This window comes from Epinephelus lanceolatus, chromosome 21 (genome assembly GCF_041903045.1).
Source record: "Epinephelus lanceolatus isolate andai-2023 chromosome 21, ASM4190304v1, whole genome shotgun sequence".
In the NCBI taxonomy this organism is placed as follows: domain Eukaryota; kingdom Metazoa; phylum Chordata; class Actinopteri; order Perciformes; family Serranidae; genus Epinephelus; species Epinephelus lanceolatus.
The window spans coordinates 35,207,736-35,226,179 of record NC_135754.1 but is presented as its reverse complement, the minus strand read 5'-3'; the positions used below and the strand labels follow the sequence as shown (position 1 = coordinate 35,226,179).

Genomic DNA, 18,444 nt, shown 5'->3' with positions numbered 1-18,444 from the left:
GAGAGGCATAAAAATAGAAATATGGAGCAGCGCAGCTTTAATAGCACATTATTAATACCTGGTGGGTGTTTTAGCCCTGCGATGAGCCTTGCAGACAAACCTGCCTCTTACACTCTCCTCACCTTCTCCTTTGAGTTTCAAAAGTCCCTTGTGCATCACTGCAGGATTTTATTTTTATAAATGTGATATGTTCCATCTCAGACAGTTCCCGCACCTTTTGAATCCAGATGTTGTATGTTGGAGGTTCAGCTTTCAATAACAGTCTCACTTAAATTAAAAAAAATGTCCTCACTTTACGAAATATGTCCTTATTTTCAAAAACATTGACACTTTATAAAAACGTCCTTACTTTGCAAAAATATCTAAACTTAATAAAAATGTCCTCGCTTTACGAAAGTGTCCACACTCACCTTATAGAAACATTTTCTCTTTACAAAAATGTCTACACTCGACAAAATACCCAAACTTTATAAATACATCGTTACCGTATGAAAGTATCTACACTTTATAAAAGCTTTTGTTTTACAAGAATATTTGGTAACACTTTACTTGAAGGTCATCCAGGTCATAACTATGACATGACACGGTCATTAACCTGTCATGAACATTATGTACATGTCATAAACCTTTATGACTGCTGACAACTTGACATAAATCAAAGTGACATTACCAGAAGTTGTCTTTGTCATGACAAGTTGACATTAACAAGAAATGCACCTCTTTTTGTGTTTATGACAAGTTGACATAATGATTGATACAAAGACATCTGGCTTTGTTAATGTCAAGTTGTCATAATAAGGATATCCCAAACAAATTGAATGTCAACTTGTCATGACAACGACATCTTCTGGTAATGTCACTTTAATTAACGTGAAGTTGTCATAATAAGAACATCCCAAACAAATTTAACGTCAACTTGTCATGACAAAACTGAATGACACTTAGGGCCCTATTTAGATGGTCTAAAGCGGACGGCGGACGGCGCATAATCCATGTCGCAAGTGTCATTGCTATTTAGATGCCGGCGCAGTTGTCATTTTCACGCCCTGCGCCCTCTTCGTCTAACTAGCAAATGAACTTGTGCTTCTCTGGGCGTGTTCGTCTAAAAATGAGGAGTGGTCAGGCGCAGTCATAGCGTGTTGCTAGTTAGATGACGGGAAAAGCAAATGCGCCAGTGACCAACAAAAACCTGGTCTAAAGTCAGCGGCGCAATATTTCGCTGTTAAACAAGTTAGTAATATGCGTCTCTAGGCATGTGCACACCGTGCGTGCACTCTGCTCAGACACACACGGAGCAGCCACACATATGCAAAAGATAACAAATAAAAATATTATTACAATGTGAAAGGTTATTATTGTGCACATTAAAATATTTATCAGAAACACGTCTTAATGGTCAGTCATTAATCAGAATGATCTAATCGCAGTAATTATGATCATCATAATCTGGGAGGTCCAAGCTGCAGTGTCCGAATATACGGAACTGAGAGCAGACCTCCACGGGCTGATGATGCAGAGCCTGTAAAATGAACTTGTCTTTCCCAAATGAATTGTGATCATTTTGGCATGTAAATCACAAAATCAAAGATGTGAAAACGTTTCATAAACTTTATTTTGACATAAACACAACAATAACCAGCTTCTGTGAACTAAAAACGTAAACTTAGAGCCACGTACAAATGTATATTTTTAAAAAAAGCTTTTAGAACGTAAAACTGAAGATCATCTTGTCAGGAGAAGGAGGATCTATCTGATGCTGTGGCTGTTTGTGGTTGGCTGAGAGGGATGTGAACTTATTAGATTGCAGCTGTGTTAATCAAATCAGGTTGGGTTTCCATTACGCGTGCCAAACTTGCCAAACGGTGCCAATCCCCTTTGATCTGTCATCAGATGTGACGGGACAGTCGATATAGAGATACATTTATTGTCTCCTCAGCTGTAAAACGCTCACTCTTTCCAGTTGGTAGGTCCGCCATCTAACTAGCTCTCCGCTGTGCGCTCCAATTGCGCCTCTCTTAAAGGGAATGAGAGGTGACACTCTGATTGGCTTATGGAATGATATGCCCAAAACACACCCATGACTAATTCACAGAGTAAGTCCAACCCTTTTAGACTCTCCGCCATGGCGCACAGTCTGAAAACGTGCTGTCTAACTAGCAAGTGACTGGGACACGCCATGCGCCGCACGCCGTCCGCCGTCCGCTTTAGACCATCTAAATAGGGCCCTTAATGACAGCAGTCATAATCGTTTAAGACATGTACATAATGTTTATGACAAGTTCATGACTATGTCATGTCATATTTATGACAGTGTCATGTCACTCTTACGTAGATACCTTCAAGTAAAGTGTTTCTGAATATTTGGCATCTACAGCTCCCATTCAAGGCACATTTGAGACAGTGTGTTAAACGTAATAAAAAACAGGATGCAGTGATTTGCAAATCCCTTTCCACCTATATAGAGTGTGCCAGGGCTGACGTCAAAACCCGGAAGTTTAGCATCGCGCTGGTTCCCGGAAGAGAAAGTGAATGTGATTTTTGCATTGCGTTTTGGATTATGTCAGAAAATAAGCTCTGTGGCTAACACAAGTTTATGATACTTACAGGTTTTGTTCAGCGAGATAATCTTCACATATGAACACCTTTCATACCGCATTTGAAGCTGAAATGCGATCGCCAGAAGTAAAAAGCTAACGTTAGGCTTTAACGGACTACATGACTACTCCACGGTCGCATGACTCTTGACGTCACCGCCACTAAGCTTTCAACTGATTTCGTCCGCTTTATTTTAAAAACATTGTATAATGGGGAAATTGGACTGTTTAAGCTAAATAAGAAGCTGTAATGGCGGACTGCCAGCACTCTCGCCTGTTCGGGGGTGATGACGTTTAATGTCCCCGACAGGGTTTGTAGTCGTATTGAGCAACTTGTTAGCAACCGCCTTTTTTACGACATGTTAAAGCTTCAAAATTCACAAGTAGGGTATTTACTGACGTGTTTTATGTCGTAGAACAAAACCTGAAACTCGCTTAAGCTTTTGTTAACCACAGACCTTATTTGAGACATTTTACCAGAATCCCATTCAAAAAACGTACTGACTTTTAGACGAGAGAACTGGAAGTGCTAAAAGTGCTATCGGAGTTCCGGGTTTACTGGCACACTCTATTTAATTGGGTATAGTACGACGACAAGATATTTGTGTTGAAATTGAAAAACTTTGTTGTGTTTTTTGTGAATGCAAACGTCAGATAAACCCTGAAAGTGAGGGGACGTACTTTCTAAAGAGGACCTGATGTCAAGGACTAGAGTTTGTCTCTGTCTGTATGCTGGCATCACGTACAGTGAACGCTATCGGGAACTGATGCAGTATCCATGACACCCACTCACTGAACTCATACACACAGTAACACACATGCACAGAGTGAGGTTTGTGGGAAGTGACGCTGAGCAGAGAGAGCTGCTGTAGCTGCAGTTCGTCCTTGGAAACGTCTGTGTGTCTGTCTGTGTATCTCACTTTGTCTTAAATCACGAAGCTGTGAAGCTGCTGTCAGAGTCTGATCAGCTGCAGATGGAAAGTTCCTTATATCTTATTCACAGCGCTGCAGCGTGGGGCTCTACACCACACTCAACTTTCCCTTTCTCCCAGAGGTAAATGAAACCTCCTCGAGTCTGAAACATTTCACAGTCTGTCACAGTCGTAAAGGAAAATGATCTTTGGTTGTTTAGTTGTTGTTATTGTTGGGTGTTCCTGTCAGAGGTGTGGCCTGTGAATCTGTGGGTCAACACGTGCTCGAGTGGAAACACCTTTTCTGCAGGAACTGAATCAGCGTGATCGGCCAGTAGAGCTGATACATGAACACATAAAAAGATCTGACCTTGACAGAAATAGACACACAGCTGATAACAAAGGAGGGCAGAAAAACAGAAGAATAGACAGGACTATTATGAACACAAGTATGTGAAGAAATAGTAGTATAAAAAACATTTCCTATTTTTCCCCCTTGTATTTGTGGGTTTGAAATATTCCCCTATGAAATAGGACAACCCTTCAAGACCCTGATATGTCATCAGTATTGTCAGCAGAGGAGTTCCATGAAAACCATGTTTGGCTTTTTCAGGGCATGTATAGAAAATGGCACCATTTTTGATATAATGTGAGTTCTTCTTTGAACATGGGCATATTACCAGGTGGCATTCGGGCCCCTCCACCCCACTGCGTGCATTGTCTATATTTATGGCCCTGAAGTGCAGCAACTTTGCTGCTGGACTTAAGTTAAATTTCAGGTGTGAGTGTTATTAAAGAGAAATGCAGCATGGAAACGTGTCAGCATGCAGGACTGTCATGCAAGAATCACAGTGTTTGTTTTGTTTGTTTGTTGTTTGTTATGCTTGTTACTAAAACAAGGACCATAATGCATTGAAATGATATTAAGTAAATGTAATACGGTGCTTATTGTAGATTTTTAATCTGTATTAATGAAGATAATATCTTTGTGTGCCCCTGAAAAACCTTTGTCTGAAGAGCCATGTAGTCCGAACACTTTACCCGACACCTCTGTCCCAGCAGGAATCAGGACACGCTGCCCCGAGACACTGATGCACAAAATGGAGGGGGAGGGACTCAGTGGTTGAAGTATCCTGATCCCAGTAACATTCACTTTACTTTCTGTCCAGACACACCTGAACTGACTTCTTCTCTAGAGCAAACGCAGCTGAGGCTCATGGGTATTGTAGTATTTAGTGCAGTCTGACAGAAAACTTTAATGTATAGTGTGGTTAAATTATCCAGGTGACTCCTGTGTTTCTGTGTCGATGAAGGTCATTATAATAAAATTTAATTAGAGATTTAGTCTCAAGTCAAAACCAACAAGTCCCAACCAGTCAGTTTTTATATCTGGACTCGTATTTCCCATGTTTTGTGTCTAAGTGGTCCAGTATTGAGAGAGAGCGCTGCAGGCAGCAGCAGCGAAGAGTTCCCATTTGATATTTGTCAGCAGATACATTGACTGTGTGTTTAAGACTGAATTAATGAAGAAAGTCACCAAACTTACACTTCATGAGTTTATTTGGTTTGACTCTTTGCCTGGACAAATGTAGAGATTTAAATAAAGTTCATGTGTTCATGTGTTTGTTGTTGTTGGTAAACAAAGAGAGCTGAGAGCTGCAGCCTCCCTCTGTGGGACGAGCAGGAATCCCCTCCATGTTTTTCCCTCTCGCTCTGCCGGCAAAGCCCCGGCATTCTTTCCAGCCGAGTCATCGCTGCTGTCAGTCTCCCCGCTGTGTGTGTATGGTGTGTGTGTGTGTGTGTGTGTGTGTGTGTGTGTGTGTCTGCTTTCTGTCAGACAGTCGGCTAATTGCCGCTTAACGTTGTGTCACGCTTCATTCTCCTCAAAAGCAAACACACACATTTTCAGCTCACTCAGATTCACTCATGATGTGTCTAACTCTCACTGAATCGTCCAGAATAAATAAAAAGTTACACTAACGACTCATAAACTTTCTGTAAGGCTGAATCTGTCTAAACTGAACCCACCATAATATCACCGGGCACATTTAAAGGTGCTGTGAGTAACTCTGGAGAAAGACAGTTGATAGTCTCATTCCCAGGTTCAGATACAGACACTTTAGTTTGGTTGTTCAGATGAGCTGCAGACCCAAAGCATCGGTGTTTGATGACCGAGAGGGTATAGGACGTCTTCTTACCCCCCCTGAACATGAATGCTATTATTTGTGTTGCTCATTCATAGTTTGTATGTTGCCAAGGATCCCGTTTGTTTCTGTTTTTATTGCTCATGAGTTTTGTTTTATGTTTGAGTAAAAGAAAAGACCTTTTTGAGGAGATAAGTTTGACGATGTTGGCAATGTTTGTTCAGTAACATAACTGTGGCGTAACACCAGATTCACAGGGAATAGTTGCAGCCATAGGTTTTGTTGTGTCAGTGTGTTTTCAGGTCATGAAGGTTAATTAGTTCAGGCAGGACATGATGTCAAACTCAATGGAACACAGCCATACTGCCAAAAATAATACTGCAAATAGAAATAAAGTTTTCTTTCACTGAAATGTTCCTGACTGAAGTCTTGCCTATAAAAGTCTTTTCAGCATTTGGTTCCCTCTAAGAATTCGGATTATGTAAATTTTGTTTTAATGGTTTTGCTACCAAAAATTAGCATTAGCATTATCACAGTAAACCATAGACTGTAAATGCAACATGCTAACCAAGCTAACAGCTAGCGTTTAAGGCGCTTGTACATGATTGCCGATTTGCCGACGCCGCAGCGCTCGTCGTCCGCTTGACCCAACGCTGATCTCTCCTCCATTATGCAGTCGGATCTTTACATTTTTCTGCGCCCCGTCTCCACCCCGCCTGCGTTATACTGTAAAATCATTGGCTCTGCACGGAAAGGTCAGCGTCAAACGGGGTCGAAGTACAACAAAACTGAACTTTTGGCGTTGCGTCAAAACGGCGGTGAAGCCCTCAAGTCGAAGTCGAAAAGTACCGCGACGTCAGCGTTAACGCCAGTTTCCATAGGAAAACAATGGCACAGTGGGCATCAAGAGATTTTTAAGGCTGGTCATGTGCAAGTGCCTTTAGGGTTAGTTCCCCTCTTGTCCAAATATGGTTACTTCTGGCTCCAAAAGGCGACAGTCAGAATACCAAACGCATGGCTTCCACAGAGCAATGGGTGACGTCACGATGGCTACTTCACTTATTTTATCCAGTGTGCTCACATTGTCCAACACTGGAGTGTTAATTAATGTTGCCGTCTTTTGACCAACAGCAACTGGACGAGATGCGTCGTGACCTCCGCTGGATCACCGATGCCCTGCAGTACGCTCGCTATAAGCAGCCTCGTGGCGGCGTACCGATCACCTGCCTGGTGGATGCCAACGCTACGGAGGGCGACTCTGGGCAGCAGAAGACTGACTCCACCTCCTCGAACATGGACTACCTGCCCACACCTTCGCCCTCACCTGAATTCCGCAGAAGGAAAGCCATCAGCGGTGAGTCGTCGCTCAGGAGCTCCAGGTTAAATTTAAATCAAAAACACATGAATGAAACTCTCTCTGTGTGTCTGCCGTCAGACTCTCTGCTCGGCTCAGATGAAGACGGATCCTCTGAGGTTTTCCTGCCGACAGACAGCGACTACGACTCCAGCGACGCCCTGAGCCCCCGCGAGCTGGACCTGCTCTATTCCCCACCCCAGGATCTGTCCCAGCAGGCCTTGCACTCTCTGGGCGGCAGCGCTCCCGACGTGCTCCAGATCCACGAGCTCAGGTGAGAAGATTCATCTTGTTGTTAGGAACACATTGGCAGCAGCAGCTCAAACTGTACGTCTGCTCAGATTCTCACTTTAATGGAAGTGATGTATTTGTTATTTGTTCAAACTTTGTCTGATCATACATTTAATGAGAATCTCTAATGAGTGACACCAGCTGTGTTTGCTTCAAAGTGATTTTAGGATGATTCAGTCTGGATTAAGAGATAAGAGACTTTATTTTCATCCATCTGTATACGGTGTCGTACCTGCTCCCTGGTGCAAAAACAAAAACAAAAACAAGGAATAATGAACATTCAGACACATAAGGTGTAATAAAATATAAAAACAGGCTCCAACATGTGCTAATGGGAGAAAAATACAGACACTTTTGTCTTCGCTCCCATTTTTTGTGAGTTGAAGTTAAGATTTAAAACTTTTTCTATCAACACAAAAAGCTTGTTTCTCTCAGATGTTCACAAATTTGTTAAAATCCATGTTCGTGAGCTCTTTGCCAACATAATCCATGATATATTCATCTGACTTATGTAACACAGGTGTGCGTAGGGATGGTCACAAGAAAGCAACACTATAAAATGTGCAGTTTGATCAACAACTTTAAGGGAGCATGTCACTGACATGCTGACTGCAGGAATGTCCACCAGAGCTGTTGCCTGTGAGCTTTCAACCATCAGACATCTCCAGTGTTGTTTCTGTGAATTTGGCAGTACACCCAACCAGCCTCAACACTCTGTCTCATTCCCTGGGTGTCCGATACATCAGCCTGGTCAGTGGCCCTTAGGCTTCCCTCACCAAAGCACAAGGTACCTTAAAGCGTCTGCATTAGATGCACTGGCCTTTTAACTTACTCCAATGTAATCCCATCCGTGGCAATAACATAGAAAGAGCGAGAACGTCTGAGTAGGGCAGATCATCATCATCATCAGGTGACACACTCGTTAAGTTACTGTAACAAACGTGGTTATATTAACCCATGATTGTCTTTCTAAACTTAACTAAGTAGTTTTGTTGCCTAATCCTGTTTCCTCTGATGAAAAAAGTTTGTTTTAAAAGGCACTGCCGCATGTAATAAGTTGAAATTGGCATGTCCATAACTGACACTAGAGGGGCTAAAGGGTAGGACCACTGACCACGCAGCTGTATTTGACAAGTTGGAAGTGAGAACAAAGGAAGTGGCTGGTCTCAGACGATCTTGCAGGTGAAGAAGCTGCATGCGGAGGTCCTAGATCGGCTCACCAGACTTTGGTAGTCAAAGGTCATCGTGACCTCACAAGACATGTTTTTGCCTTAACTCAAGAATTCATGTGTTAATTATGACAAAATGTCACCCAAACGTCTGACAGGATGAATGTGATGACTTTTTATATCCAACATGTCGAAGATCACCTTCACATAATGATCAGTAGAAACACTTTTCTGGCCGTTACTCAACGTCATATCTCAGGAACAGAAGGGGAGACATTTGGTCAGACACTGAATTAGTGACACTAATCTTGAAACTGTGCTGATTGTATAGATCTTCTGTGTGTGAAGCATCCATGTTTTAGAATATGTTGCTTCTTTGCAGTAACATTTGAAGTGTTAGCCCCTTTTCCACCAACATTTCCTGGAACTTTTATTGCCTGGAATTTATTTACCTTGGTAAAAGAATTCCTGGTAATCTGTGTGGTTTGCGTTTCCACCACACCTTAACGTTCCGGAAAATGTATTCAAATTAGCGTGATGACGTAGATGATTCGTCGTGTGTCCTGTATTTGGCTCCGCCAGCTTGTTTACTGGTAACATGGCAACATTAGTGCGGGTGTAGAGAGTCAGGGCTGTTTAAGACATAACGTTAGTGTCGGTGGATGAGAGACTGTGGACGGAGCATATTGAATATCACTGTCTACATGTTTACATGTTCATGCTGCTGAACACATGTATTGATAAAGTATTGGCTTCTTACTCGCTAAGGGTTAATGTCACTGACAGTAACGAGTGTAGCTGCCATCAACTCAAGTCATTTTCGAGTTATCTTCACTTCGTTTCCACCGCCGCCACTCGGCTGTTCACCGGTTACCGTGTCACATCAGTGTGTGTGTGTGTGGAGGAGTTAAGCCCCGGCACAAAAGAACCGATACCGTCAGCGCTTATCAATACTACGGTCTTTAATATTTTAGCCCCAGGGCTAATTTAGCACCAGGTTTCGGTACCCATCCTAAATCATAACAGAAAGGAAGTGAAGCTTGTAGAAATTAATTTAAGTTTGCAGCGGCTGCCCGTGCCAGGAAGTGCGGAACGCTGCAAGTGTGTGTGTCCCACCAATCAGTGTTCCTCAGCACACAGCCCCGCCCCTCAAGAATTCCGTGGGAAAGTTTGGGGTTGAGGGAAAGTTTTTTACCTGGGTAATTTCGGTGTAAATGTGCAGAGGTGTTTCAAAATGAGAAAAGTTCCTGCGGTGGAAAAGGGGCTATTGTCAACTGTCGTGACTACACATGACTCTGAATTTAAAATGTAACTGCAACTGGTTCACAGAGGCACACACCCTGACATGACTGTCTGATTAAATCTTAAATGAAATGTCTCTTCAAGATCCTACAGAGTTTCATTTTAATTATTTTTGTTAGTTTTAGATTCACATTAGTAAAAGTAAAACGATGGTTATTGGTCATCAGACAAATAAATGGACCATCAGATTAAATAAATTAAATTTTTGCTGTTGTAAAAACCAGTCAGAGTCTCTGCTGAGTTCAATCAGTCAACAACCACAGTCTGAACTTTGTCTGTTTGGAAACTGGAACTGTGTGCGATCACGGGACATGAACGTCCTCCTCTGTGTCCCCGTCATAAATCTGATGGATCATGTTTTCCTCCCGTCTCTCAGGTACAGCGTCTGCCCCCCCACAGACCTCCCCCTCTCCCCATCGGTGAAAGATCCTAAATCCTCCCCCCTCCTCCCTCACTCCCCCTCTCTATCTACAGACTTCCCCCTCTCTCCTTCCTGTCTGCCTCGCTCGCCGTCCTTCTCCAGAACCCTCCCCACCTCGCCGTCCCTCCCCCTCTCTCCCAGATTCTCCAAAGACCTCCCCCTGTCCCTCCCCCTCTCCCCGGCGCTGTCCGATACCACCAAGACTCTGGAGGGCCTCTCGCTCTCCCAGAGCCACCAGGACGGCGTCGTCACCCCCCTCAGGGCCCTCGCCAACCCCCCCGCCAAACGCAAACTGCTCTCCAGGAGTCACCGGGGCCAGTACTTCAGCGGGCCCCAGCGTTGGCTCAGGGGCCACAGCGGGGAGAGCCACACAGGATCTTTATCTGAAGGCATCTACACCAAGCAGCTGGACCTAGACCTGCCTCCGCCCGGGGACACCACCTACGTTAGCCACGCCTCCTGCGTCCTGGAGAGCCGGAAGGGCCGACACCGAGAGCCGCGGCCCCACGTCCGCAGGATCTTTGTGGAGCCCTGCAAAGAGCTGTCGCCGGGCCACGAGAGGAGAGGCTGGGAGGAGGAGGAGGAGGAGGAGGTGAAGGCTGCAGGCGTGTCAGTGGTCGTGGAGGGGGAGGAGCCAGAGGGAGCTGCCACACAGGACGTAGACTCAGATGACCAAACGAACGCCCAAGTGTCAGAGATACTCAGCAGCACGCTGTAGAGTGGGACAGCAGCTGGAGGCAGCAGGTCGGTTCACCTCAGACACACCTGAGCTTTTAAAGCTACACCAGGCAGAAGTTTAGATCCTCAGCACTGAACGCCAGAGTGCACAAACGTGTCGTCAGATCCTTCATCTCTCCTCTCGTTTATTATCTGACTGCGTATAAAACAACAGCTTATCACGAGCAGCAGCTGCATCAGTATCTACACAGGATGCTTTCAGGTACAGTATTGAGTGTAGGTCACTCAGAGCCCAACACACAATAGACGTAAAGTGTAAAAATACACTTTACGTCACGTTTATACAAAACTCACAGTCTGTCAAAAGCTTTCAGCACCTCACATGGTCCTCCTCTGCCGTTGTTATATTTTCATCCGTCGTGTTTTAATGACTTCTCGTCTGTTTTGGGCTTTTTAATGCTCATGATAATGGTTGAAAGGTCAGCAGAAAGCTGTTGAGAGCTGTGATTGTTCTTGTAAACAAACCTCCAGATAAAAAATAAGGCGACGTTTCAATAATTAACACTTCACACCTGCTGCTGCTCAGCTGGTTGTAAAGTTACAGGTTGTAAACAAACTGTAACTGTAGTGTATCTTCCCTCTCTCTAACTATAGTCACAGAATCTCTTACGTTCATCTGCGTGAATCACAAAATCGTTGGTAACTTTAAAGTCGCATATTTTAACTTTTGGTCCAAATGACATCAAGACACTTTGTAAAAAAGTGACGAATCAACACATGAGAACAGAGAGAACATTTTTCCTTCAAGGACTAAATTTTGTATCACATCCTGATACCTTAACAACATAATAGGTTGTTTGTGAATGACTCACAAAACGATGACTGTAACCTTTAATAGGCACAGTTTCAGACACGCAGTTAAATTTTGGAAAGGTCGCAGTTTGGTTAGTTTAGGAAAAGTTTGTTATGTAACTTAAGTACATGCATAAATAATTTCAGTTAACCATCATCTCTCTCGGGAAAAGCTTGTGTCTCCAAAACGGCTAATTTCCAGGAAAGGTGACGGACCATCAGTAGTAGCTTTAGCAGCTCTAATTCACCCAGTGGTGACAGCAGCACGTAAGCACGTTTAAGGAAAAAAATTACAAGGTTTCTGCCCACCAGCGACAGTATGTTACACAAAAATAAAATAAGACAACGCTGACTTTTGGTCTCATGGTTAAAAGTCCTGTCTTTGTTTGACTCATCCGTCCACCCGACCTCTTGTGTCACCTGACTTCCTCCTTTGCTCCCGTCATAATTACTCAGCCACTAGACGTCACCACTTAACAACAGACGTAAATATGAGTCATTAAAGCTGCTGTACAAACAACCTATAGGGTCACTTTTTGGGGAGGACGATCCTCTGAGTTCACAGTTAAAACGCTCGCACCATGTGTCGCTGCCCAGTGTAGCTTTAAAATGCTCTCAGGCTTTGTGAGCGTCAAACCGAAACATCAGTTCAAATCAGCACTGTCTCTCTCTCTGTGTCTGTGTCTGTGTCTCTCAACAACAGTGCTGATTGGCCGGGCCTGTTTCGACGAGCCGCCCCCCCCCCCCACCTTCAGACCTCCATAGATTGTAAACTAAACTAAAAAGTTGCTGGTTCAACTCCGCCAAGTCTCAGAACCCATGGCATCGACTGTTACAAAGAAAATAATCAATGCAACGAGAAACCGAGCACTGCTTCTTCTTCTTCTTCTTCTTCTTCTTCTTCTCCTCTGACCAGGAACTTTGCACACTTTGACTCTGCACGTCAACCAAAAACACAAAGCTGGTTCCACTGATTTATTTTTCCCCAGTTTAGTTCAAATCTCTCGATCAGATGGTTTGGTGGCCCGTCCTCAGAGCATGGATTCTCCTCTACTTGAAGTGAATGTACAGTTGAGTCTGTTTGTGTGGTTGAATCCCGTCTTTGTTCCTTTGAGCTGCTCCCAGCAGGTTCTAATGTGGTCCAATGAGTTTAACGTGGTCAGTTTAAAGAGATGATATAAATATATATATGAGTCACTAAACACAGACCACTACAGAAACCTTAAAGTATTTTTCTAGTCTCCGATGAAAGATATTTTACCTGAGACATTGATGAATAGTCAGAGCTGTATTTTGTCGGCATGAAGTAGTTTGTAGCTGTCGTTTGTTTTTGGTTTTTGGACTAAAGCTTTGTGTCCAGTTCGTGCCTCCTCCTGGTTCAGCATGACGATGTCAGGGGTCGGGGGGGGGTTTAGCTCGGGGGGGGTCAGGATCAGTCTGCACTTTGCCTCTCGGACTCTGACAGTGTTTGTGTTGTTGCTTTCTGTTTTCGGCTGTCGTGTTTCCTCAGAGGCTGCTGGTGTGTTTTATGTTCCACGTGCACCAAACATTGCAACCATTTAATTTCTGACGCGGAACTCCAGATTCTTCAGACGTATGCACGGCCTTTTAAAGAGTGCGTTTTTAATGTTTGCACATTGAGGAATAAAAGCTAATTGAATATATTTGATGCAGTTGGGCATTAACTGTGGCAGCTTCTCTCATTAATGACTGTATGAAGTTTCCATTTACAGGCTGTGTTTGAATGTGTAGCTCAGAGACTAAAATTACAACCAGACTGACACTACAACCCTCGTACTGCAGCGATCCTTCAGTCGTACTGCAGCCGCCTCTTCGTTTTGGTGGGTATAAATATGTTTATTTGCTTTTTCTAAGGAGAGTTAAAAGATCAAATTTCTGTACGTTCAGTTTGAAGCTAGAGCCTGGAGGTGATTAGCTTTTCACCAAAATTAGCTTAGCATAAAGAATGAAAGCAGTGGGAAACAGCTAAAAATGCTCCCACTAATCAACATGTGATATTTTGTTTGTTTTCTTGATGAAGAAACGTGGAGACAAGCTAGCTGTTTCCCTCTGCTAACAGTCTTTATGCTAAGCTAACCTCCAGAATCTCTTTACAGATACCCATCTTCACATCTCACTCTCACAAAGAAGGAAAATAAACATATTTCCAAAACTGTTTCTTTAACATTATTTTAAAATTGGTTGTTTAAACTCTAAACTACTCTCTGGTTGGTTCTTTCTGTTTTCATAACATTAAATTAATTTATCAGATTTTAGAAAGTGGCAATGTCACGAAAAAAATGTCAGAAACACGAGCGGTCAGACGATCAGACAGTTTATAAACATTTAATGTGGAGGTCAGACTGAGAGTGTGTTCTCACATCACGTACTGTTTATTTTAAAGGTTCATTGTATATTTATTTTATGCATCACCAAATTTAGTTTTGAGATTTGATCATAAATGAACAATTTAGATTCTGAATTTGATTTTTCAGAACCATGTCTGCTAGAAAACATAAAATGACTCAGTGTGATTTAAAGACGATTCTCGATAAAAATTTGATTTGTTTTTGCAAATTTGTTTCATGTACAGATGCTCAACTTAAAGAGAAATTACAGTATGGAAGATGCGCAAACATTTTTCATGCATGAAAAAATAAATTTAAGGAAAAGGAAATATATGTACATGTACACAGATGGACACAAATATACTCTTAGGAAAACATAAATAACATAAATCACATATTACTGATTATCAACCTGACCTGTAATGAAAACAACAAAACAAAAACATTTCTAAAAGTGTGACTAAAATTAATCAGTTACTATCATGATCTTTTGAGTGTTCATACCTGCGACTACCAATATTTGTAAGCAACTTTACAAAAAACAAGCCCAAAGTCGCAGCTAATAAGCAGACCTGGCAACCCTGCAGCTTGTCCTCCTCACATTTCTTCCGTCCTCCTGCGTGCTGACGTGGGACGTATCCCGCCTCTCATTGGCTGATGCTTTTTCTCATTCTTGTCACACTTCTCCAGTTTTCTAGCATGCCAGATATCCAGTCCCAGTCACAGACGAGGGGGCGACTTGCTCGTAGGCTTGTTCACACATGAAGACTCGTTGTGGCAGACTATCTGCCGACTCACCTCCGACCCAAGGTGGCTCTCAAGATCCTCTGCGACGTCAAAATTGAGGTGAAAATCGTGAAATGTGAACTAGGCTTTAATCTGTCTGAATTTAGTATTTTCAGACTCGTGTCATAGAGCCTGTTTACACCTGGTATTAAAACACATTTCGGTGATCCAAACACAAGTGGACAGCTGAGACACATTGCCGTTCACACCTGTGTCTGTCATGATTTTATTTCTACCTACGTCCCTTAAACGAGGAGGTCAAACGGCCCCACAGTCTCGCTAGCATGCTCGCTAGTTGTGTTGCTACAGCTGGAGTTATAGAGCGTTAGAGTGCCGTCACCAAAATAACGATAGCGTATTTTCATGTTATATCCTTGTCAGGGACGCATCAGGGCGCCTTAACATTTAAACCACAAAAGACGTGGTCAAATGCGTCCCAGACCACCTCGGCAAGTGGTTTGAGTGATCACAGTGCATCATGGTGGTTGTTTATACCTGTATTTAGCGCTGACCACTTGTGACAGGATCTCCCAAGAGGCCAGGTATAAATTTTAATTACCTCCACCAAGGAGGTTATGTTTTCACCAGCGTTGGTCTGCTTGTCTGTTTGTCTGCAAAATAACTCAAAAAGTTCGGAACGGATTTTGATGACATTTTCAGGAAAAGTTGATAATGGGACAGGGAACAGATGATAAAATGTTGGTGGTGTTCGGTTGAAGCGAAGTGGATAGAATAATAAAATGGCGGGAAATCCAGGCTGCTTGGCGGAGGTCTGCGCTCTCTGAGTGCTTTTCTAGATTTTGTTAATTGTTCAACTTCACAAAGTCAAACTCTCAGAACAATTGTTTCACGAAGGAGGCGTCATTGGTAGTCCGCAAATCTTAGACCTCAGGCTCCTTCCAGCAGTGCTCATTAAATATGTATATAAATTAATTTAATAAGTAAAAACACAAGTTCAAAATAAGTTTGTCTGATAGTTTGTATCCAACATGTCTGATCACCTCACCGCTCGAGTTTCTTCTCACCGACATCATTAAAATCTCTTTAACTTTTTGAAACATTTTCATAACCAATAAAATAAATGACCAGAGAAACAGAAATCAAACCCCGGTGTTAATGAACCAAACCTTCTAATTATGTCAGCGTTCACTAACTGACTGTGATGTCTGATTGGTGGCAAGAGAAGTTGCAGCAGTTCAGATTTACGACGTTGGATTTTGTTTTTGTCTGAGTTGATGTTTGCATTCAAGGCTTCAGTCTGAACGTTCGTCCTCAGGTGTTCAGTCAGTTTATGTAGAGAAAGGCTTTTATTCTGGAATGTTAAACCCCACCTGAAGCTTCAGTCAGGTGTCTCCAAACACACGACTCAGAAACTGTTTGTTAACTTGTGAGGGCTCCGATCTTCAGCCTGTAATGTGACACACGCTTATGTATTTATTTCTGTCTTCATGTTTCTGACACACAACCTCACCTCCAGTATTTTTGTTACCACACAAACAAACTGAGACAAACTTCTATCTGTATGTTTTTGATGCCACTTCTGACTTTAATTTATTTGCAGCAAATGGACGATATTTTTTTTCCTTTGGACTACGTTTAAAAAAAACAAAACAAAAGAAGGCTCCAGTGTTTTCATGCATTTTGACATTTTGCAACCTGAACTCACATGAATGGATGTATTTTAACAACTGAAATAAACATTGTCTCATGTTGGATGTTGTGCACTTAAACCTGAGAGTTTGTCTTCTGTCAGACGTCGGTGAAGAAGCTGCGGACGGAGGTCACCTGCCACAAAGCTGTACTCTATAATAATACATTCAGTGTCTGAATTATACTGTTGTTTCTGTTATTGAAGAAACAGCTGATCATAAACTTTTCAATACTAGTGATAATTAAATGATTTTTTTTAACCTGAAGAAACTGCTGGTGAAACTCTTCAGCTCAGGACAAACACACAACCTGTGTGTCACTTTTCATCACTGCTTCGTCCTCACTGCCATATCTAAGGCATTCTGGGTAATTGAGTCAAGCTCTGCCAGTCAGAGGAGGAGTTACCTGAGAGCTGCAGAGGAAGTGGTGAGTTACAGATCATCGTCTCACTTACTTCTACTTCTCATGTCATTTTACTCACATTATTTCATCTTTTCCTTGTGAAGTGTTTAAACTGTTTCCTGTTTAAAGTCTCTCTCTGTGAAAAACACTTGAGGTTCTCCTCCAATCAGCACCACTCTGAAGACTGGTTACCATGACAGCAGCAAGATAAGTGCACCTCGTTTCACCAGCATTTCTGTAACGTTTCGGCTCATTGAAAAGGACAGACAGATGGAAACATGGATGTTTTACAAAAACTACTCAACATTAAAATACACTTAAAGTACCAAAGGTGAAAGTACTCAGTGTGCTGAATCATAATCTGACTATATAATAATGAAAACTCTGTGTGTGTGTCTGTTCCACGTTTTTCTCCTCACTGACTTGGTCAATCCATGTGAAATTTGGCACAGTGGTAGAGGGTCATGGGAGGATGTGAATGAAGCAATATTACATCAATTGGCCAAAGGGGGGCGCTATAGCAACCCATTGAAATGTCAAACTTTGAATGGGCATATCTCATGCCCCGTATGTGGTAGAGACATGAAACTTTGCACAGAGATGCCTCTCCTCATGAGGAACACATTTGCCTCAAGAACCCATAACTTCCGCTTATATAGACTTTCCGCCATTTTGAATTTTTTGAAAAACACTTCAAATGGATCTCTTCCTAGGAAGTTTGAGCGATCTGCATGAAACTGGGTGAACATAATCTAGGGACCAATATCTAAAGTTCCCTCTTGGCAAAAGTTGGAAAACTTACTAAAACTGAGCTTCTATAAGGCAATGAATATTGCGGAGGGCGTGGCTCATCACATAAAGGTGTATAACATCTCAAGGGTTTCACCCATCACCACGCAACTTTGTAGGCATATGACCACACATAATCTGAGGGGACCCCTCCATTATTGACCCCATCAAACAAAATGGGGGCGCTAGAGAGCTCATTTCTTATCTAGGCCTAACCGCCATATGGATTTTTACTAAACTTGGTAGATATGTAGAACAGGACGCCTCAAGGTGACTGGAGAAATTTAACTCTAATTGGCAACTGGGTGGCGCTATAACAACAGAAAAATGCTTCAAAATGGCTAAAATGCGACCGATCGCTGTGGCTCCCCCTGTGGACCAATGTTGGTGTTTTCTAATGTTTGGTATGACTAAGTCATGGTATGGTATGCTGTACATAATCACGGAAACTGTCAGTGTGTCATTCTGTCAGTCAGTCATTCTGTCTGTCCCACGTTTTTCTACTCACTGACGTGGTCAATCTATGTGAAACTGCACATAGGCATTGAGGACTGGCATAGGTAGAAGGTGACAAAGCTACCAATGGGTATGGACTAGTGTCTATAATAATATTGGATTATAATTATTGTTGCATTAATGTGTTCATCATTTTGAATGGATAGTTCATCATTTTTAAGTGAGGATGTATTAAGTACTTATCCATAGACCGTACATTACATGCAGCAGATGTCAGTCAGCACGCCTCCAATTTAG

At 42.6% G+C, this 18,444-nt stretch overlaps 1 protein-coding gene across 3 annotated transcripts in view; it reads left to right on the top strand.

Annotated features, from left to right (window-relative positions):
* ankfn1a (ankyrin repeat and fibronectin type III domain containing 1a) overlaps positions 1-12,550 on the top strand; it is a 167,460-nt gene extending 154,910 nt beyond the window's left edge. For all 3 annotated transcript variants that reach the window (XM_033611087.2, XM_078163443.1, XM_078163442.1), the window contains 4 exons: positions 6,781-7,003; positions 7,085-7,277; positions 10,142-10,930; positions 12,420-12,550. In XM_033611087.2, coding sequence (XP_033466978.2) covers positions 6,781-7,003; positions 7,085-7,277; positions 10,142-10,904 — 1,179 coding nt within the window. In that variant the 3' untranslated portion in view covers positions 10,905-10,930; positions 12,420-12,550. The remainder of the gene's footprint in view (positions 1-6,780; positions 7,004-7,084; positions 7,278-10,141; positions 10,931-12,419) is intronic.
* Positions 12,551-18,444: the final 5,894 nt, after the last annotated feature.